Source organism: Misgurnus anguillicaudatus, chromosome 8 (assembly GCF_027580225.2).
Source record: "Misgurnus anguillicaudatus chromosome 8, ASM2758022v2, whole genome shotgun sequence".
NCBI classification, from domain to species: domain Eukaryota; kingdom Metazoa; phylum Chordata; class Actinopteri; order Cypriniformes; family Cobitidae; genus Misgurnus; species Misgurnus anguillicaudatus.
In genome coordinates, this window is record NC_073344.2 from 26,724,557 (window position 1) to 26,750,592 (window position 26,036).

Genomic DNA, 26,036 nt, shown 5'->3' on the forward strand with positions numbered 1-26,036 from the left:
TGGAGCTTAAAAATATCATAGGGGCGATTTAATAATAATGTGTTAAACATTCAAATGAATATCATGTGTATTGAACTCGAGCATTTTATGACTAAAACAAGAAACAATAAGAGACTGAATCGTAATTGTATATATTTAATTTAATTGTATTATCTATACAGCTCCTATAAGAAACAGTACATTAGTGACAGTGAGTAAGATCAGGTGATATATATATATACAGTACAATATAATACAATACAGAATAAACTCTGCCATTATTAAATCATGAGACTGGCAGCACTTTTGCACTGTGAAGAGGATTCACAGAAACAGTAAACTTACTAAACTAGTATTTCAACAATCTATAAGAACTAAAACAACACACACACACACAAGCGCACACACACACGCACACACATGCTTCGATCCTTATGATATGACATTGGTTAATTACATCACATAAATCATAACAAAAACACATCTTTATTTTATTTGCTTCTTTGGCTCTGGAGTTTGATAGACAGTCATGATGGGATGCATGTATGGTCAGATGTGTGTTAGTATGGGATTGGTCCGTAATGCGCTGTATAAGCTGCAATGATGCCGGCGGTGTCAGCCATGTGTTCACAGGCCAGATTGACTTCACACACCTCCCACAAACTAGATGAAAGAACACAATTACACACAAACTACTGTCAGTAAATCAGACAAACATTAAACAGTGATGAGAGTTTCATCAGTGCAGATACATTATCAGATGTGTGTGTGTGTTTGTGTATTTTTGTGTGTGTTTGTGTTCACCTCTCAAGCTGTTGAAGAGTCAGATCGGCTGGATTGGCTGCGGCTCTTCTGCGTCTCAGAAGTCTTGCAGCTACATCTCTCTTCATCAGCACGTGATTGGCAGGTGTTCCTGAAAAATATTCATATCCCACATCAAGACTGAGAGGATCACAGATTATATTTATCAAACATTCATCTGTTACCCCTTTATATTACACACAGACACATTTGTCTCTTACCTTCAGCGCTGGCTGAGTTTGACTCAGAGGATGAGGAAGAGGATGAGGAAGAGGCAGAATCAGATGTTGAGTCAGATGTAGAATCAGATGCGGAATCAGATGCAGAATCAGATGCAGAATTAGATTCTGATGATGAGGAGGAATCAGAATCGGAGGCAGATGAGGATGATGATGATGATGATGAGGGAGAATCAGGAGCAGCGGTCTGAGATGCCACCAAATCAGCCGAAGTATCAGCACCAGCGTCGACCTCTATGTACACTAGACGCACATACAGCACACTGTTAAGATCTCAACACGAATATATTCATACACAAGCTTACTGACGTGTGTCTCACCTCCTGTAGAAGTGCAGAGAGACAGCAAAGCGCAGGCACTGAGAAGAGTCAACGTCTTCATGGCTCCTCAGGATCTCCTCTTCTTCTCAGCAGATTGTGTCGCTTCTTCTTCTTCTTCTTTGTGTGTCTGATGTCCGTCTGATCGCTGCTGTGTTTATACTCGAACCTTCACCCACACAGACTCTTGCCGGGGTTTGTGATTGGTTTGAGAATGGAGTAACGTTCATGCCCCTTACTGCATTCCAACATCAACACACAGACACACCAGCTCCAGAAACCACAGAAACGGACAACACATGCATAGAAATGTGAGAAACCGAGCCAAAACCCATCGACACATGTGCCACGATGGTCCGTTACAGAACGAGCCCATGTAGAGCTGGCTGGATGTAACCGAACGCTCGCCATATATGTGGGAATACGTAGGCGATGCTTCTAAATGTAAAACGTATATTTTTCTTCAACGGTCAATTTATTTCATTCCAAGGTTTTAAATGTTCCTGGATTAAATCCGATATGTTTAGCGACTGAGATTCTGGGAGTGCACAGGAAAATCTCACTGGCAACTTATAGATGGAATAAATCTTCCTTTACTTCACTTTGTGTCTCTCTGTTATACCGCAGGACTGTTGAATGCTTCATTCTCATTGGTTGAAAAACTTTCCACAGGTGTGCAGTATTTTCCAGGTCTGTCGACCGCATTACAGTTTGCATCATGGCCGCATTCCCACCTCGGGTGTACATTGTTCTCGAACAATTCAAGGACTTGTTGTCTATTATTCCTTTCTTACGCAATGAACTTTTCTGCATACACTTTTAACCCCGAATAAGTTGACTTTACTAGAAAATTGCACGGAAACCCATTGCAATAAATCATTTTAGTTTTTACACAGGGTAAAACTAAACAGGTTAAGTTGTATTAACATAGAACCTTTAGTTGGTGTAGCAGACAAATCAAGTTGGCATTAGTAGTCTTTACTAAAAAGTGTTAGTTCACATTATGATTTTTGGGGATAAGCTTAATAAAAATAACTATTAAGTTGAACTAAAAATAATAGCCTATTTAACTTAACATTTCTAGTTCAGTAAACTTAATTTTAAGTTGATTTAATTTGTAATATCATTTGCTCTGTCCAACATCTCCACTTAAAGATTTTTATTTTTAATTAATTTATTTTACTTTTAGGGTTATAAATGGTATTATAACACAAAATTCATGACCGAATAAGTCAATCATTGAATAAACTTGATTCTGCAGAGAAACACAAATAAAAACTCAATTTTTGACATACATTGTCAGTACAGAAATGCAATAAAATGTGCTGAACACTGATTACCTGAACGGTGACTTCACAAACTTATCATTTACAACAAAACAACATTAATAATATAAGAGCTTGAACATCTATGACATTAATTAATAAATATTTAAAGTTCTTATCTGTTCTTATTCTGTGAAAAAGCTTTAAAAAATCAAAATATTCAGGGGCAAAATTATGGGTATTCTTCACAACATGTACTGATATTTTTAAGCTCATGTTATTATGTTTTAGTTTAATGCATTTTTTGTACGCTTAAAAGGTTAAAGAGCTAAATTTCTCCAACGTTGAAATTTGAAATAAGGTCAATTGTTTGTTCAACGTTGAAACAAGGGTGAATGGTAAACGATTGCAAAAGGTTAATAAAATGCTTAATAATCAACGTTTAAATTTGATTGAAATAATGTCAGTTGTTGTTCAACGTTGAATAAATGTGCAAAATCAAAAGGTACTTCAACGTTGATTCAACCTTGTCCTTGACATTAATTCAACGGTGAATCAACGTTGAAATGCCTGCTGGGTAGGTCCAAAACAAAATATTAAGGGATGTTTACTTTAATGTTTAAGTAGATAATATTTGTGTTAATACAGGTATCAATGCAGCAGGTCTAAAGAAAGCTTTTAATAAAAGATCAGGAGGAGTCTAAACATTCAGGTCTGTCAATCATTATTAAGAGCGTTTATAAGGCAGCGTCCACGCCCAGCGACCTTTTATCCAGCATCCCTCCTCCTCCTCCTCCTCCTCATCATCTTGAACTTGGGGCTCAAGTCCTGGCCTCAGGTTCGCTCTCTCTTTCTCTAAAGGTTCAAGGACAGCAAGCCAAGTGTGTTTACCATCAATTATTAAGACTGAATAAGCAGACAAACTAGTGAAACAGCTATCAAACAAACTGCTTTCAAATCTGTCTAAATACACACAACTGCTCAATAAACACAATCACATCATGTTAAAGGCATCAAATCCCACAACCTACCGAATATAAAATAAAGTGAAACACAGCTGTAAGCACATGAGGTTTATTGCAGGGCCGTGTGTATATTTAGTTCACCAGAAACTCTCATCATTGTTGTTTTATTCTCATGAGCTGTTATCTTCATGATCATACTGCCAAGATGTTAGAAACTATATTCATTATTACTATTATAACTTATCAATGATCTGAATAAAGAAACATGGGCTGTTTATTAATACATTTTTGCAAACCATTCTCAATCTGTTACAACTGTTAACTCACAGATTCATTGAGACACATCACATGCTACAAGTTTCTTTATTGTCATGAATTAAGAAGAAAGTAACGTCAAACACTTTAATATCCGGACACAAACCAGGTTTACAGTAAGAGTATTATTGTAAATGTGTCTCAATGTTGTAAAGGTGTACACAGAATAAATCTGAGACACGTGAACTCTCCTCTCTTGACCTCTTGACTCGCATAAAGAGAGAGATTTCTTTTGGCTTCTCTGCAGTGTAATTTCAATGTCTGGTACTGCGTCCGTTTCGCAGAATTACAGCAGCAGCGCTGGACGCTGTGTGTTGTGTTCAATACGTCCTGTCCAACGTATAATTTTCATGTGGATGGACCTTCGTTTTCTATGTTTGTAGTTCATTCCCAGTGCAAAAGCCAGGTGACACAAAATAAACTAAGAGAACTTATAACCTCCACATCTCAGAACTGAAGATCTGAGAGAGCAAACAGATCAAAGCAACATATTAGTCATCAGAACTGAGAGAGAGAGAGAGAAGCAAGATTACAGGATAACAAATTTAAACATTATGCATGCATGCAGGGCTGAATTAGGCAGATATCCCCTAATAATACACATCCAAAAACACTCCCTTAAACTCCCTTAACACACTTTAAAACCCAAGAGAAGAGACCTAAAACCAGTCCCATCTGTCAACTCCAGACCAGCACTACTAAACGCAAACAAACCACAATAAACCAAATCATTAAAGAAAGTCATACTTTATATTTGGATCATTGGGGTAATGAAAGTAAAAATCAAAGTGAACTAGAATGTTATCTAAACAGAAAATACAATCTGTCAGAATATCTCTCACTGTTAGAGATATAAAGCAGAGACGAATCCTCATTAAATACAGACTCAGTGATCACAGTCTGGCAATAGAGAAAGACTGATACAGACCAACATGACTCCCAAAAGAAGAGCGAATCTGTGTCCATTGTGACAGTGATGAGATCGAGACAGAGACACACTTTCTCCTTTACTGTGGTAAATATAAAGAGCTTAGAGAAAAACACTTTGACAAAATCTCAAAGCTCATAGCAGAGTTTCATAGCTCTTCAGATTCAGATGAAATGAAGATGTTAGTGGGGAAGACAGACACAAATCAGCTGCTGCTTTTATCAGTTATACACCATCAGAAATCATCTACAGCCCTGATCATGTATTCTACCTCTCATGTGCCTCTCTATACTGAATATACTTTAATTTTATTTCACTTCATTTGCAGTAGTACTTCCTCCATCACCCAGCACCTTAACTTAATTCCACCTTAATGTTTGTAATTATTCTGTTATTGTATTGTATACACAATCATGCCACTAAAGTTTCTTTAAATTGACATACTGAAATTGAGAGAGAGAGCAGGGGTAGAAAGAAAGAAAGAAAGAAAGAAAGAAAGAAAGAAAGAAAGAAAGAAAGAAAGAGAGACTGAGTGAGTGAGTGAGTGAGTAAAGGGGTATAGAGTTCATTGAATGCTGTAGTCAGTTGTGGGTTTCCACATCATTGCAGACACCACAAACAAACCACAGTGTGTGCGCTGCATGGGCCGGATGGCGTTATATAAAACAGGCCATATAGAGAGTTGAGTATTTTTGAGTTGTATGTCTACAAAAATCCAAAACAAAAGTCTGCAAAACACAGAATAATTAGAGTGAATGTTTTTAGCCTGTAATGTTTTCTGCGGAGCCGAGCGGCGGTCTGGACGTTCACTCTCCGTACGATCCCTGAAATGAAGATGTGATGTTCCCATAGACGACTCACATTATTTCATTATTTCTGTTTAAATGTTTATACACGCTGTTATTCTGAGAACAGTCTGTAGTTTATTTTTGTTCTGCACGTCATTTCTAATGCAATATTTCAAAAGCCCTGAGCAGGTGTTTATCTAATCCTATAAACCATGAAATAATAATGTACAGATGATTTTGGTAAAGTGTTGATTTCTATCTTTGTGATCTAATTCACCATATAAGATAATCTATCAGTTTATCAGACTCTCACATCAGCTGTGAATGTCATTATTCTAGCAGATTCATTTATTTGACTCCATCTTGAATCAAGTTAATAAAGAGAAACTATGTGTCCATGTGTCGATTCAGTTAATAAACTCCCTCATTATCCAGCTCAGACAGATTTAAAGTTTGCATGTATCACCAGGGCCGCATTAACACTGTAAGGGGCCCCTGGGCTTAACCCTTTTGTGTGGCCCTTCATCCACCAGAATTGCAGCCTACATTCACACTATCTTTATAATAACCCTGCTGGAAAAAAAACAGCATCAAACCAGCATGGGCCAGCATGGGAATTATGCTGGTCTATGCTGGTTTAGCTGGTGGTCACCAGCATACCAGCACCAAAACACAACATATGCTGGTCTTGCTGGTATGACCAGCATGGGATGCTGGTGCTAATGCTGGTTTGGTGCTGGTATAGCTGGTGCTAATGCTGGTGCTGGTTTAGCTGGTGTTCACTAGCAAACCAGCACCAAAACACAACATATGCTGGTCTTGCTGGTACGCTGTTTTTTTTAGCAGGGAAGTGCAAGTTGTCAGGCTTTTATTTTGCTGGAATAAATGCAATAACAAAATATTAAAACCATATCAGAATGCCCACAATATACACAAATATCACTGCATAACATGCACATAGTACTAGCTAGGGGTGACAGTCAGATGTCTTATAAAATGAGGTTGATACCCTATATCACGAAATTGCGTGACTATTTCACGCATGGACCAGCGTGACAATGTCACGCTTTGCCGCGTTTGAGCGTGAGCATGTCACGGTTTCTGTTTGTGTCGCTGTCACGTATTGGTTACTCAACTTTTTTGTCCTATTTTCAAACCATTGTCGCTTCGGTTTAGGGTTAGATTTGGTGCTTGTGTTATATGTCACTTTAAGCATTTGTCACTTTAAGTATTGGTTTATAAAATAAAAAGATACAATACTTATTCTTTTATATTTTCTAAACTTTAAACAATTGTCACCTGACGTTGGGGTTAGAGTTTGTTTAGGTAAGGGTGTCATTTTATGTAAATCTAACCCTAAACCGAAGCGACAATGGCAAGAAATTAGTACAAAAAAGCCGAGCAACCAACACGTGACAGCGACACAAACAGAAAGCGTGACATGCTCACGCTCAAACGCGGCAAAGCGTGACATTGTCACGCTGGTCCATGCGTGAAATAGTCACGCAATTTCGTGATACTGGGTTGGTATAAGAGTGCACTGATTTCACATATAACAGCTTTCTCCCAATATAAAAAATATACAGCCTATTATGATAATACTAAGTAAATAATATTTGAAAAAGTAGCTTTCAATAAATATTTCTGTTAATAGCCTAAATCCCGTGACAGGGCTATACGTCCATATCCAGAAACCATTGCAAAGTCTCTTTGTTTCTGCAATTTTAAAGACAAAACAGGTAATTCTATACTTTCGTTATTTTAAAATTTATTGTAATATTTCTTTGTTTTTATTTAATTTATAGATTATTTAGTATTATCTGATTAAACTGGCTTGTGTTTCATTCCCCTGCGCATTTAGGCATTTTGCACGCATGTTCTGCACCTTATTGATTCTGACTTCATTTTGTTTTTATCTTTTATTAATTATAAAGGTAAATTCTGATCTAATTTAAGTTCTGTAAGTTTTGGATTGCTTTCCGTTGTGTCGCGTTGCGCTGTTGCATGCTGTCACATTCAATTCAGCCGAACGCGCTAGGTGCTCTGCGTGATCATATTTAGGCTTTCATTAAACTAAACATCAAAAAACAGATTTTTTCGACAAGTATAAGTTTTAAAATGTATTCAAAAAGGTTGCTTGTCAAAAGTTAAGCTACAAAACAGGTAAGCCGTTTTTTTTATTTCGGTGATGACACCGAATATAAATATCTCTACCGAATCTGACACAATTGTCTCTCTTGTGATTTAATATTATGGTCGGTGTTAACTTTCAAATGATAGAAAAGAGATTCCTGAAACAAATGTAAAAAGAATCATCAGGTGTTTCAAGTGAATACAGAGATGATCAAAGTGAAAGTAAGCAATCAGATATTTCTGTGCAAAATAATAAAGCATATATAGTGTCTATGAAATGATTAATTTCAGTGTTTTCTGGTTATAAATTAACCGTTTAAGGAGTTGTAAAGCTTGTTTTTATAATTTACAGTAACAAATTATATGTAATTTCTCGTCTTTTATTTCCTTGCCACGCTAAATCTCAAAATGAAATAAGATCTTTGAACTTAGCCGTGGCTTCCGAGGCAGAATCTAATTTGTTATTTATTAGATTTAGTTATCAAATGTTTTGTTTAATATCTTTGTGTGCTGTTCTGTACATCTTGGCTTTAAACTGTTACGAGGAATCATTTAATGAATGTTTACACATTGTCTTTCATATTAAGATAAAAACGCGTCCTCAGTTTCGTCTTTTTTCATCAGAAATGCAATAATGGATATTTCAGACAGAAATTTTAAAAAGCTCACTAATGATTGCAGGGTAGCATACAGTAAGTGAGAGATTTTCTTGTGCAGGAACTGCATTCACGCACGGACATTCAAAGCAAAGCGATTAAGCATAATTTTAAAGGGAGTATCAGCTTTTTATAAATGCGGTTGTTATATTTTTTCGGCATCTCGGGGCCCTTTCCAGCCCGAGGCCCTGTGCTTAAGCTCAGGTAAGCCCAGGCATTAATGCGGCCCTGTGTATCACAGTCACAACAGTGCGGCTCAGTGGTTCACGTAGGCCAGTGTTTCCAATCCTGGTCCTCGAGCACCCTCTCCCAAAAAGTTTTAGATGTTTCCTTATTTAACACACGTGATTTAACTCATCAGCTTGTTAGGGAGACATGTTTACCATTCATTTTGGAAGGAGGCTGATTAGTTGAATCAGGTGTGTTAAATAAGGAGACATCTAAAACTTTTTGGGAGAAGGTGCTCGAGGACCAGGACCGGGAAACACTGATGTAGGTTGTCTACAAAAATTCACTCCCTGGCTCCACCTGAGCAAGTGTCGAGGTGTCCTTGAGCAAGACATCTAACCCCAGCTGCTCCCCACGAGCTGGATGGCGCCTTGCATGGCTGACACCGCCGTCGGTGTATGAATGTGGGAGTGAATGTGAGGCAATATGTACAGCGCTTTGGTCTGTTAGGTCTGTTAAAAGCGCTACATAAATGCAGTCCATTTACCCTTTTTGAATCCTTTATATGGTGTTTGGAGATACAGGCCCGCTCGGAAATAAATTCACTCAGATTCAATTTTATTTTATGTAAAACATGTTTTATTAAATGTAAGGATGGATCAGTGATGTTATAGTTCAGTTTTGTCTTCAGGTTTTTCAGTCTCTGTCTGCTTCTGCAAATGAGAGAGGAACTTTTATTTGGCTGACATGCAGGTGTGTGAGTGTCTGTAGGTTAAATTTAACCGGTAAGAAACTTTACCTGCAGGTCTCCACTCAGAAAAGAATCACAAAAGTTCTGCACACGCTCAGTAGAGATTTCACCCTGCGGCAGGAGCCATTTCTGATCTGACTCTATGTCATAAATGCCGATGCGGGGCAGATCACGTGACTTCAAGCTGAAGTATTCCAGCACGCGAGCGTTAGATTTATCGCGTCCATTCACCAGCACAAACAATATCTGCATTTCAAAACATACATTTATCATAAATACACTTTATAACACACACAGAGAGAGACAGTGATTAAAATAATATATGGTTGGATAGACCCCTTCAAGGTTTGTAAACATTGAATTACTATCGGGTGCGTGCGCAGCATGAGGTCAAACTGTTCATACCATCCAGGCTTTCTATTTTAATCTAACGGGGCTGAAAAATGATGACTTACCTGAAATGAAGTGAGCACTACAAACACAAGCCTCTTTGATATTTGCGTTGTCCCAGTCTGCACGTTAATTGCTTGCAGCTGCAGATGTTGTATTTTTTTGTTTTTGAGATTCTGCATGAATCACGAAAACTTAACGGAAGAGCTGGTGCGATTTTCACAGCCCACGAGTAAGTAGACATTTTTGACAATACCGAATAATACGCAACTCAATCAGCTGTAATGACTTTTCTGACCCCGACATGCGCAGTGGGAACCGCCCGTGACGTGAACCGTGAAGGGGTCTATTGGGTGACTTGCACACTCAATTCAGAAATAAAAAATTGTTTAATTTAATTTTAAATTTACTTTCATGCCTCCAAAACACTACGTGTTCAATATCTTAATCCAAACTTTTCACAAATTCAAAGGAGATCTTCTGACAGTACGAGAAAAAGACCAAAAGCACAGATTGCTCGGCCCTGTAGAATATTTAAAATAGCCGTCTTACAATTAACCCCGCGTTAGTTTCTGCCCCGCTCAGTCCTACCATTGAAAACCATACATTTTATAAATGTCCTTTTAATGTTTTTAAATAACTGCAGTATGACTTTAAATAATTCTGCTGTGTCTGTCTTTAATATTTTTATTATGTGGGAACCTTTATATAAAAGCTGTAGTTCAGTGTAAATATTTCTCACACAATACATTCACTTGAAACTAAACTGATTTGCTGCTTATGTGATGAAATGTAGAGACTACTTTTGAACCCATCACTTTAAAAGAAAACATCAGTAGTGGCGGTCTGGTCTCACAAACACATGTTGTCACATTACATGAATATTCTGTCAGTTCTGGAATGATGGAGATTATTAAGGTCATTTGGAGCAGTTGTGTAATCTATTCAGAAGCCTTTAATCCCATTAAAGAATGAAATTGTGACCCCATCCTTCCACTAACAAACACTTTCTCTCTTAGTTATTTAAGGTAATGAGGTGGCTATTTTTACCATCTGTTTAATATCTTGCCAGAGTACTTGGGTGCAAGAGCCCTGAGTTGCTCCTGTAGCGGATCAGAGCTCCCTCTGTTGGTCAGGAGCAGCAGGTGCGTCGTCACATCCGACTGAAACAAACCCACCGCAGACTGTAACAGAGAAAGACTTCATCATTCTGTGACATGATTCATATTAAACCATTTCATCAGAAGAAAACCGAATGAACAGAGAAGAGATTGTATCTTGATTGTACCACTTGATTGTACTCTGTGATATAGCGAATGTCATTGATGATGAGAAAGCGCACGAGACCGTCAGTGTCCAGTTTCTTGGCCTCTGCAAGCTGCAAGTTCTTCTGATAAACATCAGCCTTTAATACACACACGTGCACACAATCCATTACATCTTTCTGAGGCGGTGGGTTATAATTGACATACTGTACTGCGTTATTTTCTCACAGTATTAAAGCATAAATATATGAAGTTGTAGTTTTACCTTTCTGAATATGGAGATGGTGTCAGAAGCGATGCCGTATTTGGCCCAAACTTCCTTTTCAGTGCATACAGCAGCAGACAGCGTCTCAGTCTGTTTAACTGCAGCTATAAACTCACTGTACCCACGAGCTTGATCATTCTGATAAACAAACACAGAATCTCATATGACTTTATTAAACACTCATGCGGGTAATAATAATAACAGAAACCACAAATACAATTTAATGACAGCAATACATCGAATAAAAGTTAAAAAGAATAAACCCAAGCGCATTAAAAACTAGCGGCACAACACCGTCTTTATTATATCAAATGTAATTCATGTTGAACTAAAGGCTACTGAACATCTCATGACTGTTTATGGAACGCTGAAGATGCCAATCCCACAAATCCTGGACAGAGCGAGAGAACAGAAAAGTCTCCACAGTGACAGCAGACATATCCTGTAGCCCAATCCAACATTTCTCTGGTGTCAGACAATGAGCCTCTCTTCACATTCATTCAGATACCGGACACACAAACACTCACCTCAAAGAACCCGACTACAGACACTTCAGAGGAGTCAATGAAAACTTCAGCTGATTCAACATCATTCAGTCTGGGGAGGACTGGAAATCAACAATATGGGTTAAACATGATGACCGAGGTGTGCTGGTAAATCAGGGGTTACTTCTGGTGAACTGTATCACATGCACAAATACTACATTATTATTATTATTATTTAGGCATCAGACAAACATACGCTTTATGAACATATAGTTTTCTGGAAAAATTGGATTTACATTAATACAATAAAACAAATCATTCCGCATGCATTTCTGCAATAATGCTTATAAGAGTCATTTCATTTCACAATATGTTGTTCAGTGTCATATGTTTGCACGTCTTACCTTTATCTTCTGCAGTCATGCACACAATAAATAAAGAAAAAGCAATGAGAAACATCATGTTGAATGACAAAACACAGCGAATAAAAAGTGAATTGCTCACAGGTTGTGTTCATGAAGGTCAGGGGCCGCTGTCCCTCGGTCACGTGACCTCTCCGGCTGCTGATCATTGGTGGAGGCGTGTGAAACGGACAGGTGTGCTGCTCGTTGGAGTACGTGTCATTGAAGCCACACGTGTGTTTTTTCCCTATCTTCACTCTTCTATGATCTAATATTAGCACAAAGACAAATGTCAGTGACTGTTTTTACGATTGTAAGTAATTGTTGTAATGAAAGATGATTTTTAAAGAGCACATGATGTTATTTTCACCACTGCAGCTCATTTATGAGAATGTTTGAGATTCTTCTGTAGAGAGAATTACTGAGAGATTGAGTAATGACAGCGTCCTCTAGTGGAGGAAGAGACTTCAACAGCATCACTTCATTGCCACGTCTCATACACTGTGGGGTGATTTCCTAGACAGGGCTTATAGTCTCAAACTAAAATGCATGTTTGAGCTAATTTAATTTCAAAACTCCTTGCACTGACATATTTTAACATATATCAGTGCCATTGTTTTTTCTCAAAATGCACACCAGTATAGTGTTTTGTAAGGTTTGTTATTAAAAACTTCTTAAATGTCATAAAATAACTAAGGCCTCTTGTTAAAAGGTTCCCATGTAGCCCCTAATAATCACCTATATAATATAAACTTAATACAAAACCCAAACTATAGCCAGAGGTTCAGGTCAGCGCCGTCTAGAGGAATATAGTTAAATCATATGACTATATAACAACTTAATTATATAAATATAGAGATAATTATGACTGAATGTAGTATTTCATATACAGTTTGGTGAAGAGTTTTGGGGTCCTCTGAGCTTAGAGCTGTAAAGAGAGAGACAGAAGAGGTGTGATGTTTAAAAAACAAATGTGGGCTCAGTGGGAAGTCGACTGTAATAGATATAGACGTTTGTTTTCCCGGGCACCTACTGTACACCCATGTTGAGCTCTTTAGGAAAGGGTTACCTTTTGTCAGGATTTGACGTCAATCTTTCACTACAAAGTTGTTAAAATGCAAAAACCAAGCTGTGACTGCTGAGTTAATGCTATATGCTAGTTAACGCTATAGTTAGCGCTATATGCTAGCGTTTAGGCTGAAGTTCTACTATTGACGTTACAGTTATGTTTTGCAGGTCCATACTGAAAAAACTTACCACTCAGAAACATACATTAACAATCTTCAAACAATTGATTATTCCTCAAAATCTGATCCAGACTCAAACATAAGATCTGTTTACACACACACAGAGCTACTGAAGGAGAAACAGCCAATCAGAGCAGAGCTCAACATTATTATTCATGATCCTTTCAAATAAGATAATAATAGACCATTTCATTATAAAGGCAAATCCTAGGGTTGTAAATGGACATGAAAAACTGTTTCTGGATCATTTTTACACTTAATAAAGCCACAAAGCTTCTGTGTAGATATCAGAGAACAATTTAACAGATTATTACAATCTTTACACCTTTAAGATTTACATATAATGGAGACATTAAGTCAGGTCAGAATGACTTTCTCATGCAGACATAATGTACTTCTAACACATAATAGTCCTTGTTATCTCCTAACAAAGATCAGTTTCTCTCTCTCTCTCTCTCGTGTACTGTTCTGTGTTAAACAGCTTCAGTCCAGGTTTATATAAAGTGCTTTAGTCTCTTCTGAAGAAAGATTATAAATACACTAAAGTTCAAGCTCAATAACACACATTTGAATGTAGGACAGATTTAGAAGTAATGAACAGATATCTAGTAGACAGATTTGTTTATATATCTGAATCTGTATATTTATATTTCTTTTCATTGCTGAAAGATGAAGGCATGTAAAGTGCAGTTTGTAAATAAGGACAGACAGGGACACTTGTACAATAACACCTCATCTCACCTCTTCAGCATGAGTTAAGTTGAACTGTAATGACGGAGGATCAGGCTTCTTATTTTAGCAGCATGACACTAAAAACAGATGAGAGAGTCTCACATTAAACTCTGATCAGCCTGTGACTTAACACATTAGATAAGTATATAAAAGAAGATTAAAGCCAGAAAGTAATGTTTTATAATCAGTCAAAAAAAAATCACTTCCACATGATTGTAGCCAAATTTATCAGTAAGACATTTACTGTAAAAATTCCTTGTTGCACTTAAATTAATAAGTTATTTAAATGATAAAAATAAAGTTGTAATAACATATTTGTACCAACTCAACACTAGAAAGTTGAAATGACTTGTTTAATAATTTATTATTTGTTTCCCTTTGTATTCAATGGTTTATATCCATCATTTGAATAGACATTCAGCAGTTTTTGCTCAGGCGTCTATATGATCTTGTTGGTTTTTCATGTCATTAAGTTAGGGTTAACCCTACCCGTATCTCTAAGCCCGACACACAGAGATGAAGATGTTATATCACACACAGATCTGGAGGTGCTTAATAAAATCCTTTGATCCGTCTTTCTGTATGTGAGAGGACGTGTATAAGAGCAGAGACACGGACCATATGAGCTCAGACTGACTGACAGAGAAGAACAAGCAGAAGATCTCTCCATCACAAGGTAACATACTGAACATTCATCTGATATTACACAGAGACTAGAGATTGATTTACAGCAGAATGAACTGAGAAACAACTCATAGTCAGGTGAAGTAATGTAGTAGTTTAGTCTTAATTCATATGACTTTCTGAGAGACTGAGAGATCTGGACATTCAGACAGATTTAGACGTGTTATTACTCAAATAAACAGATGACACAATGTTATGATAAAATATCACACATTTAACAGATTCCTTTCTCTAAAGTCCCTTCAATATTATGCTAACACTTTACAATGAGGTTGTACTAGTTAATGCATTAGTTAACATCAACTAACAATCAACAATACACCAACAGCATTTATTAATCTTAGTTCATGTTAATTTCAGCATTTACTTATGCAACTTTAAAAAAAAAAAATCTGTTTTTAATGTACAATGAAGCAACAGAAACAATTGTATTGGCATCACTTTAACAAAGATTAATAAATGTTGTCAAATTATTTTGCTCATGGTTAGTAAATGTTAGCTAATGCATTTACTAACAAGTTGTTAACAAATACAACCTTACTGTAAAGTGTTAGCAATGTTAACAATATGTTCATGTGTTTGCTAAGAAATAAATCCATGCCGTTGCTGTAAAATGTCAAATCTGCACTGAAACCATTCGGTTTAGATTTCAGAAGAACAACAAAGTAAATGTAAAGCCTCCTTGAGATGATGTAAGCGCTTGTTTTTTACACCGTCTGTATGTGTTAACCTGAAAACAGATATTTGTAAATAAACTAGATCCTGTAAACAGAGAGAACACTCATATATGGTGCACTAAATCTTTTGTTTACACTTCAGCAAATAAAGAAAATGGATGTCCCAACACCTGCAGACAAGAGGGGACCTCCAAAATTCAAAGCAAGGAGCATTCGCACATTTAAAAGCAAGGCACCCAAGCCGGGTCAGAGGGGTTTTGGTGATGATATTCCCGGGATGGAGGGTCTTGGCACAGGTAAATCAATCTGTGTGTTATTTAAACATATGAAGTGAATTAGATTAACATGAGATGCAGTGATGAGCCGGAAATCTTTGTTTTCATCAGACATCACGGTGATCTGCCCCTGGGAAGCGTTTGGAGACATGGAGCTTAGTGATCTGGCCAAATTTGGAATCTTGTAGTAGTCTTCATCACCTCCTCCTCTTCCTCGTGTTCACTTTCTGGGTCTCACACCCTTTGACCTGCTGACATATCACAAACGTCATCATTCACTCACATGGATATGAAACCAGCGACTGATGACCAGATCATTTCCCTCTAACGCAGTACCCCAAAATTCCAGAGGATGGAAAATCATTTTTCATTCATTCAAGTAGGAGAAAGAGAAACGTGACAATATCAATCTGTGATGATGATGTACACAATATCTTTTCACCCCCTTACGGAAACAAACCATGGTTTTACTACAGTTAAAACAGTTACTCTAGTAATCAATACACTCAAAAACATACAAACATGGTTATTACACTTCTCACAAAAAAACATGGTTTCTTTTCGTAAGGGTCACACTCCTACAATTGTGTCTAAATGTATATCTTTACATACAAATTAACTATTTTTGTAACTAAAACAACTGTAATTGTAAATATTATGCATGTTAGAGAACGGACTAACTTTATTTTAAGATGTTCACAATTAAAAATTGTGTAAAAAATAAAGTAACTGTTATTTACCCAAACCGGTAAGAAAATCATTACACTGTGTCCATCATCAGATGATTCGAGAGACTGACACACTGTTTAAAATGAACTTAAAATTAAATCATTTAAGAAATCGAGGTTCTGTAAACATCAGGTAAATATCCCTTGGTGAAAGCCATTTTTTTGCCATTTTATCAGTTTTTTTTTTAAGAACCATTTTCTGAAGAGTTTAACCACGCAGATACATAGACTTACGCAGAGTTGTATAGTACTTAAGTATTTTTACTTTCTACATAAAAGTAAATTTTCAATTATTCGTATTTTATTAGTGTTTTCCTTTGGAAAACAAACATTCCAAAACATATCCTAATTTTTACTCCACTACATTTAATAATTTCAAGTTTTTGGTTAATATTTTATATTTAAGTACATTAAACATCTAGTAATTTTTTTGTACTATTACTCAAGTAAAAAATTTTTTCTTACTTTTACTCAAGAAAGTAAAAGTACACAATTTTTATGTAATTAGGCATTAAATCAATTTTAATATGCAATATAATGAATACACAGTATGATTCTATGCTTTAGAATGTAGTGAACATGTTTTAGTAAAGAAAAGTAATTTTTTTCCGAAGACAAACACTCTGATAAAGCACAGATGCTTGGAAGCGTAACTAAAATACTTAGTATTATACACCTCTGGACTTACGTCAACGTCTGTCATGTGACGTAACCGCGCCTTTACTGGAGCGCGCGCGCGATCGTTGAAGACTGACAGGATTTGAGCTCCCCGCGTAATTTGAGGTGAGTTACTTGTATTTCATAACAAATGTTATCACTTGATCACAAAACGTAATGAGATTAACGTCAGAGTAAAGATGTGTGGATTACCTGACGTTAACTAAGAAATCTATCATTTTATCTCCATTCTTATTTCACCGCACCTATGTATGTGAATATAAGCTGAAAACCACAGACTCGTTACGTGATTGTTTAAAAAACAGTTTATATGGACATTCAAATACAAATTACATCACAAATGGAATCAGAATATGTATATAGAGAAAGAATTCAACTGAAAAACACGATTACACTGTAAACCAAAGGAGGGTATGTGAAACAGGATTCATATTTATAAGGTGCAAGAATGAAAGAGATGCCATCTTGAATAGTTTACAGCACAAACGGAGGAGATTCAAACCTCCATCATCAGAAGAGCAGCTCGGCTAATACAGGGGGGGACACGTGACAGGGAGGAAAGGAAAGCAAACCTGTTGCGTCATTCGTTTTCAAAAGCATCTTTAAAAGAATTTAGGTAGAGAGATATTACATAATACTGTGGAAAAATGTATGCATAGACTGCTAAGTACCTTTTGAACATAAAAACAAAACAAAACAAAAAAATCTGTCTGGTTTAGTTTGTAGATTGTGGTCAGTTTTTCATTACACGTTACAGACGTGGTGAGCATTACCTCAATCCATGCGCAACAAACTGTGGTAAAATTCATTACAAACTCTAAAATGGCTAAATGTTCTTGACCAGGATGTAGTTCAGACACAAGACCTCTGAATCTACTGAAAGAGAGAGGTGTTGCAAAAACAAATGAAACAAACAATGAAATGCATGGTGATCACGAGGGCACGCTGCGACTGTATTAACATGCTGCATTCCCATATCCGGCCTTTATGAAATATTTAATGAGCCACTTCAAACAATATCAAAAACCTATAGATACAAAAAAAGAAATAAACCAAACAACAGAATTACAAACACGCTTACACACAATCAAGAATGTGCTTGACTCATCTTTGGAACCAAAATTCAAAAAAAGTAAAATACCAATATACTGACGAGGAAGAGGACACACTCCGCAAAGAAGACAAAAATACTATGGAGTTCAGAAGCATCATCTCCATCTCTCTTCTCTACAATTTGGGCTGAAGTTGCATATTTTACAAAACTATGCTAATAAAAGAGTGTGTATCGTTTTTTTACAAAGAGCTGTTCAATTCCAAAATCTGAACAAAAATGTTTTTTCCTAGCATAATTTAAACACTTGCTTTAAATCATCATGTGAATGCGGACATTATTTTTTATTTCTATATGGTTTCAGATGGTGTCCTGCTCCTTCAAAGCTAACACAATCATAAAAAAACTAAGGATAATAATAATAATAATAATAATAATGTTTGGTAAAATTTTGAGTCTATTCTAGTGTACTTGCATATAATTACTATTTAATTTTAAAGGTATGCCTCTTCAAAGATAGTCTGAACGGAGGTACTGTTTAAAGAACACAAAGCTTTCAGCAAGACGGAATATTATGACACGTCGTCCCGTTTTTTTGTGCATCACAGTTTGTTGATTGAAAACATCTGTTGGCATTGCCTTTCATCCATGATCTTGAAGGAAACCCATGATGTTCGTGTCTTGTTTCTGCGTTTGGGATAACGGCATCGTCCTCCCTTACAGGGCCGATGGGATCCACGTATTTTAAGACGATCCTTAAAATGGAGACGAGTGCAGTCCAGATGAATGTCTCTTACGTTTCTTAAAGAATATCGATAATTATTGTAGTGTGAAACAGTGAAGGGTGACATAAACGTATTCACTTTAGTCCTGGCGCTCTGTGCACACGTAGTTCAATGGCCACTAGAGGCAGTCTAGAGCCGTTACTGCATGCATATGTGCAAAGAGACGAGCCGAAGGAAGAAATGATTTGAGCTTGACAGTCAAGTTTCAGTCAGATACCTCTGTTATTGTGTAGTGTTCGACGTTATCTTGTTTCCTTGAAAAACCATCCACTTTCTTCCATGTATTGATTTATATAGTTGCATTCCTTATTCAAAGTTTGTTCGTAACAGACGTGTTTCGCAAAGTGTGATTTGTTTTCCCTCTGAGGCCAGCAGCTATTGGTGAAGTATCAGAGCCATAAGGAATCTGGAAGTGGATTAACGCTATTTAATATGGCGCAAACCGGCTGTATCCGCCTCTGTAAATCGTCGCCTGTCAAATAGACAGTTTAGGGTTAGAAACACAGTAAGCACAAATAAAAACTAGTTTTAGATTGAAGTGATTATTTAGGGCTTTACAAAAAGAAAGAGGCATGACTTACCATCGCTCCCACTCCATACGCTGCCGCGGCCGCCGCCGGAGCTGCTAGCGCAGCCGCGTACGGATCTGCCGCATACACGCGGCCGTAGCTATACAAATATAGAGATAAGGGGAAAAATGTTGAACAATATAAAATATGGGTCAGTTTTTTTTTTTTTTTTTTGCAGGTCGACTACTGTCAATGCTGAATTAAATTTTAGAGGGGAACCTATAACGGATTTTTATAAACAATGTTTCATTTGAATATTTGGAGGGGGGCAAGGATAAATGACAAACCTGTCACTGTATGCGGCCGCTGCTGCCGCCGCCGCTGCTGCGGTTGGACTCGCTACTGCCGTTGGCTGCGTGTAACGATACGCCGTATAGCCGCTCTACAGACCAGACAGACAGAGATAAAGAGAGACAATCTTCAAAATCCACACAAGTAATGAAGCAGGCACAGTGGTCAGTTAGCAGAAGAAAAGACTTGAAAACATGAAAGAAAAGCACATCTAAAATCCATTAAACAAGCATCTGCCCCTGATGTTCAGTCAAACCGCATTCTGATTACCTGTTACGCACCGTGAATCTTCCTCAGTGGCAAACAATGCACAGTTATTATCAACTATGAATATTTCCGCTAATGACTGACAGCAAATGTAGGTTTTAATGTTGTTTGTCAAAGAGGGAGACACGGGCAGAAATGGGGATTGTGAGTGCATTAGCGTCAGTGTCACCTTCACCCCCGAATGCACAGGTACACGCAACCAGGGGTGATCACATCGATTACTGGTGCCACAGACAGACAGTGAGATTAGCAGAACATCCACACAACCACACAGACAGCATGCACCCCAAACCGATCAAATAACAAGCCATTTCCGCCATTCTCTCCTCAGCATTCTACCCTACGGCCAATCAGAAGAGACTCCCATAATCCCTCACGCTCCTGCAGAAATGAGCTGAGGAGGGAGGCAAGACAGGAAGAAGAATGGGAGACAGACAGAAAGAGAGAGAGATGAAAGAGGTAAGGGACTAAATGAAAATCAGACAACTGAGACTCATTTGTGAAAAGTAAGGGTGGAAAGAAGAGAGAAAGAGAGAGACCTACAGAAGAATTAAGTGTAATCGCATGCTAACACAGATCGAGTTAACATGCTGGAGAGAGAGAGAGAGAGAGAGAGAGAGAGAGAGAGAGAGAGAGAGAGAGAGAGAGAGAGAGAGAGAGAGAGAGAGAGAGAGAGAGAGAGAGAGATAGAGAGAGAGAGAACCCAAAACATCCAGAGTCCTTAAAAAGATCATCTTAAATATACCAGTAATGCACAGCAAAGATCGCCTGCAGTAGATTATTTCTTTTTAAAACAACGGAGGACTTGTTTTACATTGTCAAGTGTAAATAATCTACTGCTCAAGGGCTGGAGGTATGACTGTATCTATCTTCTGAAGGTAGAAATGCATCGACAGTTTATGTCGAATGTTTATATTGCACTAGACACATGTTTGTAACTGAAATGAAATGTATAATGCAGAAAATAGGGCTGCTCAATTAATCGATAAACTAATCGAGATTACAATTACAAGTGAGACAATTACATACTCGCTAGAAGCCTCAATTACAGCTGTGCATTTGTGCTCATTTCTTTGCGTTTCACCAGTATGTTTGGGCAGTGGTGAATCAGAGATTTTAAAATTGATAAGTTGACGTGTCCTTTAGCCATTTTTTTCTAACACAACTCCCATAATTATTTGTTATTTACATTATATTAGTTAGTTTTGGACTTTTAGAATTTACCATGTAGCTGCTTCACAGAAAGTTCTAAAACAATCACAATGTAAAATCTATTAATTGGCATTAATAATTGCAATTACAATATCAAGGTGAATAATCGGCAAAAGTTTGTTTTTAATAATAATAATAATCGTGCAGCCCTAGTAGAAAACACAAAAAACTAAACCTAACTTGCTGCATTAATATTCAACTTATGTGCAACACCTCTTTATTACTGAACTTTTTCAACTATTGTTTTGTTGACAACAACAAAGAGAATCCCACACAATATCTGCTTGCAAAAACGCACCAAAATGCATTCATTAGCAACGTTTCCATCGAATGATCTTCATCAGACATCCTAAAGATCATGCGATCGAAACGCTGCCAACAAATAAGTTTTTGATACGTTTCTGCAAGCAGACACCGTGTGGGATTCTCTTTGTTGTCCACTTCATTGGTCTTCTCTCCAACGCACCTATCTATCACCTACAGGTGTGCGATGATTATTTCAGAAAAAAATAAAATTCATTGGAGCACAGCATTATGCAGATGCTTTTATTTAAAGGTGCTTTGAAATGAGAAAATGTTGCAAGCAATTTTTCATACAAGTTAATCGGTCATACCGCCCACCCCTAATAATGCAGTTCGATTAATATTTACACACTACTAGGATTAGTATTGGTAATATTTTATCCTGCCAATTATTTGCGTGCACTAAATAGCTCTTAATTAAGAGAGAAATGTGAGGAATTCAAGCAGAATTTCTTGCTCCCCCTTCCATGCCCTCACTCCTGCCAGATTACTGTGAGTTAGTAGGGAAACAAAGACAGCAGTCTCACACGATCAATATCAAACAAATGTATTAATCAGAAGTAGAGATGCACACTATCCGTCTGAGAGCCTACCTGAGGCATTCTGCTACTAACCAGTGTGTCCTGAAACACTATTCTACAGAGAAAACAGAAAAAGCTATCGTCAACCTGTACACACACACACACACACACACAAACACGCGCGCACACACACAACTGAGACACTTGAGTTTGCACAACACACACACACACACACACACTCTTGCGCACACAGAGCCGTTAAATGGACTGAACCGGGTTGAATAACATCATTTGATTATCATAGAGTATCAAGAGCTCAGCATCTGCAGTCTTACTTTTATTCAAGTTTGAATTCATGAGAAAAAAACGGCTCTGTGTTGCCACAGTTTGCACGCGGTAAAGCACTCGGAAAGAGAGAAGGAAAGAGACAGGACATGAAGACTGACTGGAGACAGAAAGTGTCGTACTTACATACAGCTCTGCAGCTCCATAAAACCCATCCTGGTACACCACACTGAGAGAAGAGAAACAAAACGACAGAACGAAAGCGCAGAAAAAAAAGGAAGATGGAAGAGCAAAGGAAATCAGAATAAAATAAAATCAACAACAGTGCGGCATCATGTGGCCGTTGAAGAAAAGAAGAAAAGAGAGATGGTAGGACAGACCACGAGAAAGAGAAAGTGAAAACATTAATTCACACACATGCAGTGCACTCGGTCATAAAACAGGTCAAAATGCCACTTTAGTCCCAATTCAAATACCCCCCAAAATATGCACAGCGTTTAATTGTAACGCACTTATATGCCCATAAAACATTGGGAGAAAATGGCATTTTTGTGTGTAATTTGAGTGGCTTTGATTTTAAATATGTATATCTTGGCTTGAACTCATTCTGAACAGCACGCCAGAAGCAGCATATGGTCATGCAGCATGCAGAAAACTTGAGTAAAATCAAATCTGCCGTGTGTCTGTGCGCTTTACCCAGGATATGCCTGTATGGCCGGCTGAGGAACAGCGGCTCGCACCGTTCCGTACACGGGCCGTCCGCGACCCCGCAGATGATGAGCCCCTCTGAAGGTTGCGGCTGTGGATGCGGCGGCTGCGGCCGCAGCTGTGGGATACGGGAACCCTGGAACTACAGAGAGAGGAACGAGGTCGTCATACGTACGACGGCACGCGTTATGCTGTCGTTTCAGTCAAACATCTCACCTGCGTAGAGCTCGGGTCCGTACATAGCGCCCACCATGGGACTCAATTTCCACCCAGCTATAAACCCAAGAAAGAAAAAGGAGAATGAACGCAGATTACCTCATTGCTCAAGACTGCAAGGAGAGGGAAAAACAAGAAAACAAGAGAAGCAGGTTTTTTTACCGTAGGGCAGTGTGCTAAGACCATCGCCGTTAGCATACGGACTAACCAACTTCTTATTGGTCATCACTCGAGCTGTGGCGTTATTGACCTGTTTTATCAGAGAAAGATGAGAATCTGATTAGCAACATTACATTTCAAAAGCTTTCACATTTAATCTTGAGCTATTCTTATCATCCAAGAGCCTTTTACGTAATTCTGCAAACAAGGCTAATTACGTGAGTGTTACGATATTAACGTGAAATGGAGTTTCAAACTCATCTACTATAAATGCATTATACAAAAAAGGAAATATTTCACAGGTACAGCAGAAATTGTGGACTCATTGATATTCCCTTATATTGCTTCATGCATCAGTTAAACTTTCACTTGATCTTCAAACATTCAACACAAAAACCCATAAATCAATGTGTAAAGCAAAATGAAAACAGGGCATTCCACTGCTAATGGAGGAAGAAGATAAAGAGAGAAACAGAGATCACACATGACAAAATCAATACACTGTGCACAGCATTGAGCAAAATCACATTCAGCCAATAACAATTCATTAACCAGAAAAGAGCATATCAGCCAATCAGCAAGCATCAGATGCAGCCTATGGACCAATTCAAATACTCGGCAGCCTAATCCCGCCCCCTCGGAAAAAAAACTAAAACAAGTCATACCGAGAAGGGGGGGGGTGTGTGTGTTCAGAAACAGAGGGATGCAGGAAAGAAAAAAGAGCCAGTCGACACATTCAATGAAACCACAAAAACAGGAGAAGATAAAAAGAGAGAGAGAGACAGAGAAAAAGACTAAGAACAATTCACCCAATCAGAAACGCCAAACTCAAAAAGCCATCCAGTTTGTTATGAACAAGTACACCAAAGTGCGTCAAATGAAAGGAAGCCTGTGATTGGTTGTTGTCAGACCTTGTGAGGAGTGACGGAGTTCATGGGTGAGAGAAAGAGACAGAGAGAGAGATGCATATGCTACATGTCACAATAAATGAACTCATGAAGCCTGAAAAACACCAGCAGGCATCAACACACTTCTCTCACACGCTAAAGACCAATAATGCAAAACACTATCACACACACACACTCATGAGTCCAAAACCAAACACCAAAAAAACAACAACAACAAAAAAAAACAAGCTTGAGTCGATCATCTTTACATGAATATAAGGGCAGAAATATCGTCTGAGAAACAATTTCGATGTGTGTGCGTGCACGTTTAGGGACGTTTTTGTCTCAAGCTGTGGAATCAATCAGCAGATATCTGAGTCTGAACTGGTGAAAGCATGAACCATTGAAACAATCACTAATGACTTACTGAAGAATCACAGTTAGGGAAGGGAGGTATGACAGGGTATAATCGAAAAAGATATTATCAATACTGTGCTTACAGTGTAGACCAGTGCTCCCTAAACCTCAAAGACATTTGAAGCGGCCAATTAAAGCGTTAGTTCACCCCAACATGACAATTAGATCATAAATCACTTACCCGTGTGTCGTTCTAAACCATCAAGTCCTTCAAATTTCTTCAAAACACATTATTAGATTTTTTGATGAAAACTGGAAGGCTTGTGACCGTCCCATAGACTGCAGTTTGATTACCAATTCTTTTCCCAGAAAATAATGAAAGACAACGGCAAAAAGGTAATAGTTCAATCTGTAGTTCAATAATATTTTTATTTTGAAGTGACGAGAACACTTGTGTGCAAAGAAAACAAAACAAACTTAGATTTTATTCAACAATTTGTTCTCCTCCTTTGTCCTTCAGTGCGCGTTCACGAGCAGACTACAGTGCATGCTGCTGACATAATTACCAAGGTTTTTTGTTTATGTCCTTTTTTATTTAAGCCATTATGCAAACATTGTAAACAATACTTAAACAGCCTGTATTCTGTATCCGGCGTTACCGGAAGCTAGTTATTTTAGTTTGAAAAGTTTTAAACTGTTGGATTTCTAATACAAAAGCGCACGGATTACTCTCCGAAGGCCTTTGTTTATCATCGTGGAGCCGTTTGGATTTATTTTGTGAAGGATGGATGCAAATTTTTTGGACTTGAAGGAGTGGACCCTGTAACTTTACATTTAATTAACGAAAGATCTATGACATCTTCTAAAAATATTGAAAATGTGTTTGTCTGGCCATTTTTGGCCAAACTATCACTTTAAATTAAAAGAAAATTGATGCATAGTGAAGGTGTAAGGTAAGGCAACCCGCATGTTTTAATAACTTCATGTTTATTTAATTTTGTTTTGTGCAGCCCGAGAAGCAGAGCAACCTTCCTCCACTTTTAAAAAATACTATGTGTTGATATAAAACATTTAAACTAACATTGTGATATGCTGAATATATGATTCTTGCTGTCGGCCACGAACCACTTGGTCATCATCAAAAACTTTAAATCAACAAAAACACAATGTATATTTTTATCTTGTAAAAGTGGTTGTCGCATCACGTAGCAGCAGAGACGATTGAGATCTCCTTAACTTTTCAGCTGTACTTTTTTTTTAAGTTTTACACTTCAAATATCAAATGGTTTGTGC

The 26,036-nt window shown here is 37.6% G+C and overlaps 4 protein-coding genes, 1 long non-coding RNA gene and 1 pseudogene across 9 annotated transcripts in view; 3 read left to right on the forward strand and 3 right to left on the reverse strand.

Annotated features, from left to right (window-relative positions):
- LOC141365605 (uncharacterized) overlaps nucleotides 1–26,036 on the forward strand; it is a 251,496-nt pseudogene that overhangs the window by 185,349 nt on the left and 40,111 nt on the right.
- bglapl (bone gamma-carboxyglutamate (gla) protein, like) lies at nucleotides 447–1,499 on the reverse strand. Of its 2 annotated transcripts, none has more exons than XM_055213991.2 (4): nucleotides 1,340–1,499; nucleotides 1,002–1,262; nucleotides 784–892; nucleotides 447–642 (listed from the first exon to the last, which is right to left on the reverse strand). In XM_055213991.2, exons 1-4 carry the CDS (start codon nucleotides 1,398–1,400, stop codon nucleotides 540–542), a joined length of 534 nt encoding a protein of 177 aa, XP_055069966.2. In that variant the 5' UTR covers nucleotides 1,401–1,499; the 3' UTR covers nucleotides 447–539. The 2 variants fall into 2 exon arrangements, with proteins under 2 accessions (XP_055069966.2, XP_055069967.2); XM_055213992.2 differs by having other exon boundaries at nucleotides 1,002–1,253; nucleotides 1,340–1,479.
- LOC129450680 (endoplasmic reticulum resident protein 27) lies at nucleotides 9,171–12,380 on the reverse strand. Its single transcript, XM_073870625.1, has 7 exons — nucleotides 12,115–12,380; nucleotides 11,753–11,832; nucleotides 11,226–11,363; nucleotides 10,984–11,100; nucleotides 10,755–10,879; nucleotides 9,354–9,546; nucleotides 9,171–9,267 (listed from the first exon to the last, which is right to left on the reverse strand). The coding sequence occupies exons 1-7, from the start codon at nucleotides 12,170–12,172 to the stop codon at nucleotides 9,223–9,225; spliced, it is 756 nt and encodes a 251-aa protein (XP_073726726.1). The 5' UTR covers nucleotides 12,173–12,380; the 3' UTR covers nucleotides 9,171–9,222.
- Nucleotides 14,630–16,471, forward strand: LOC129450684 (retinal cone rhodopsin-sensitive cGMP 3',5'-cyclic phosphodiesterase subunit gamma). The gene is made up of 3 exons (XM_055213631.2): nucleotides 14,630–14,766; nucleotides 15,594–15,747; nucleotides 15,838–16,471. Exons 2-3 carry the CDS (start codon nucleotides 15,606–15,608, stop codon nucleotides 15,912–15,914), a joined length of 219 nt encoding a protein of 72 aa, XP_055069606.1. The 5' UTR covers nucleotides 14,630–14,766; nucleotides 15,594–15,605; the 3' UTR covers nucleotides 15,915–16,471.
- On the forward strand, nucleotides 16,965–20,788 carry LOC141365807 (uncharacterized). The gene is made up of 2 exons (XR_012370787.1): nucleotides 16,965–17,237; nucleotides 20,427–20,788. It is a non-coding gene; the product is annotated as an uncharacterized lncRNA (long non-coding RNA).
- Nucleotides 17,420–26,036, reverse strand: part of rbfox2 (RNA binding fox-1 homolog 2) — a 32,089-nt gene continuing 23,472 nt past the window's right edge. The window contains exons 6-12 of one of the 4 annotated variants that reach the window (XM_055213616.2): nucleotides 23,503–23,590; nucleotides 23,341–23,397; nucleotides 23,113–23,266; nucleotides 22,204–22,246; nucleotides 19,825–19,919; nucleotides 19,550–19,637; nucleotides 17,420–19,440 (exon numbers count right to left, since the gene is read on the reverse strand). In XM_055213616.2, coding sequence (XP_055069591.1) covers nucleotides 19,396–19,440; nucleotides 19,550–19,637; nucleotides 19,825–19,919; nucleotides 22,204–22,246; nucleotides 23,113–23,266; nucleotides 23,341–23,397; nucleotides 23,503–23,590 — 570 coding nt within the window. In that variant the 3' untranslated portion in view covers nucleotides 17,420–19,395. Of the gene's footprint in view, nucleotides 19,441–19,545; nucleotides 19,638–19,824; nucleotides 19,920–22,203; nucleotides 22,247–22,602; nucleotides 22,646–23,112; nucleotides 23,267–23,340; nucleotides 23,398–23,502; nucleotides 23,591–26,036 lie in introns of those variants that run through there. The other 3 variants (XM_055213615.2, XR_008646397.2, XR_008646398.2) reach the window with 3 other exon arrangements.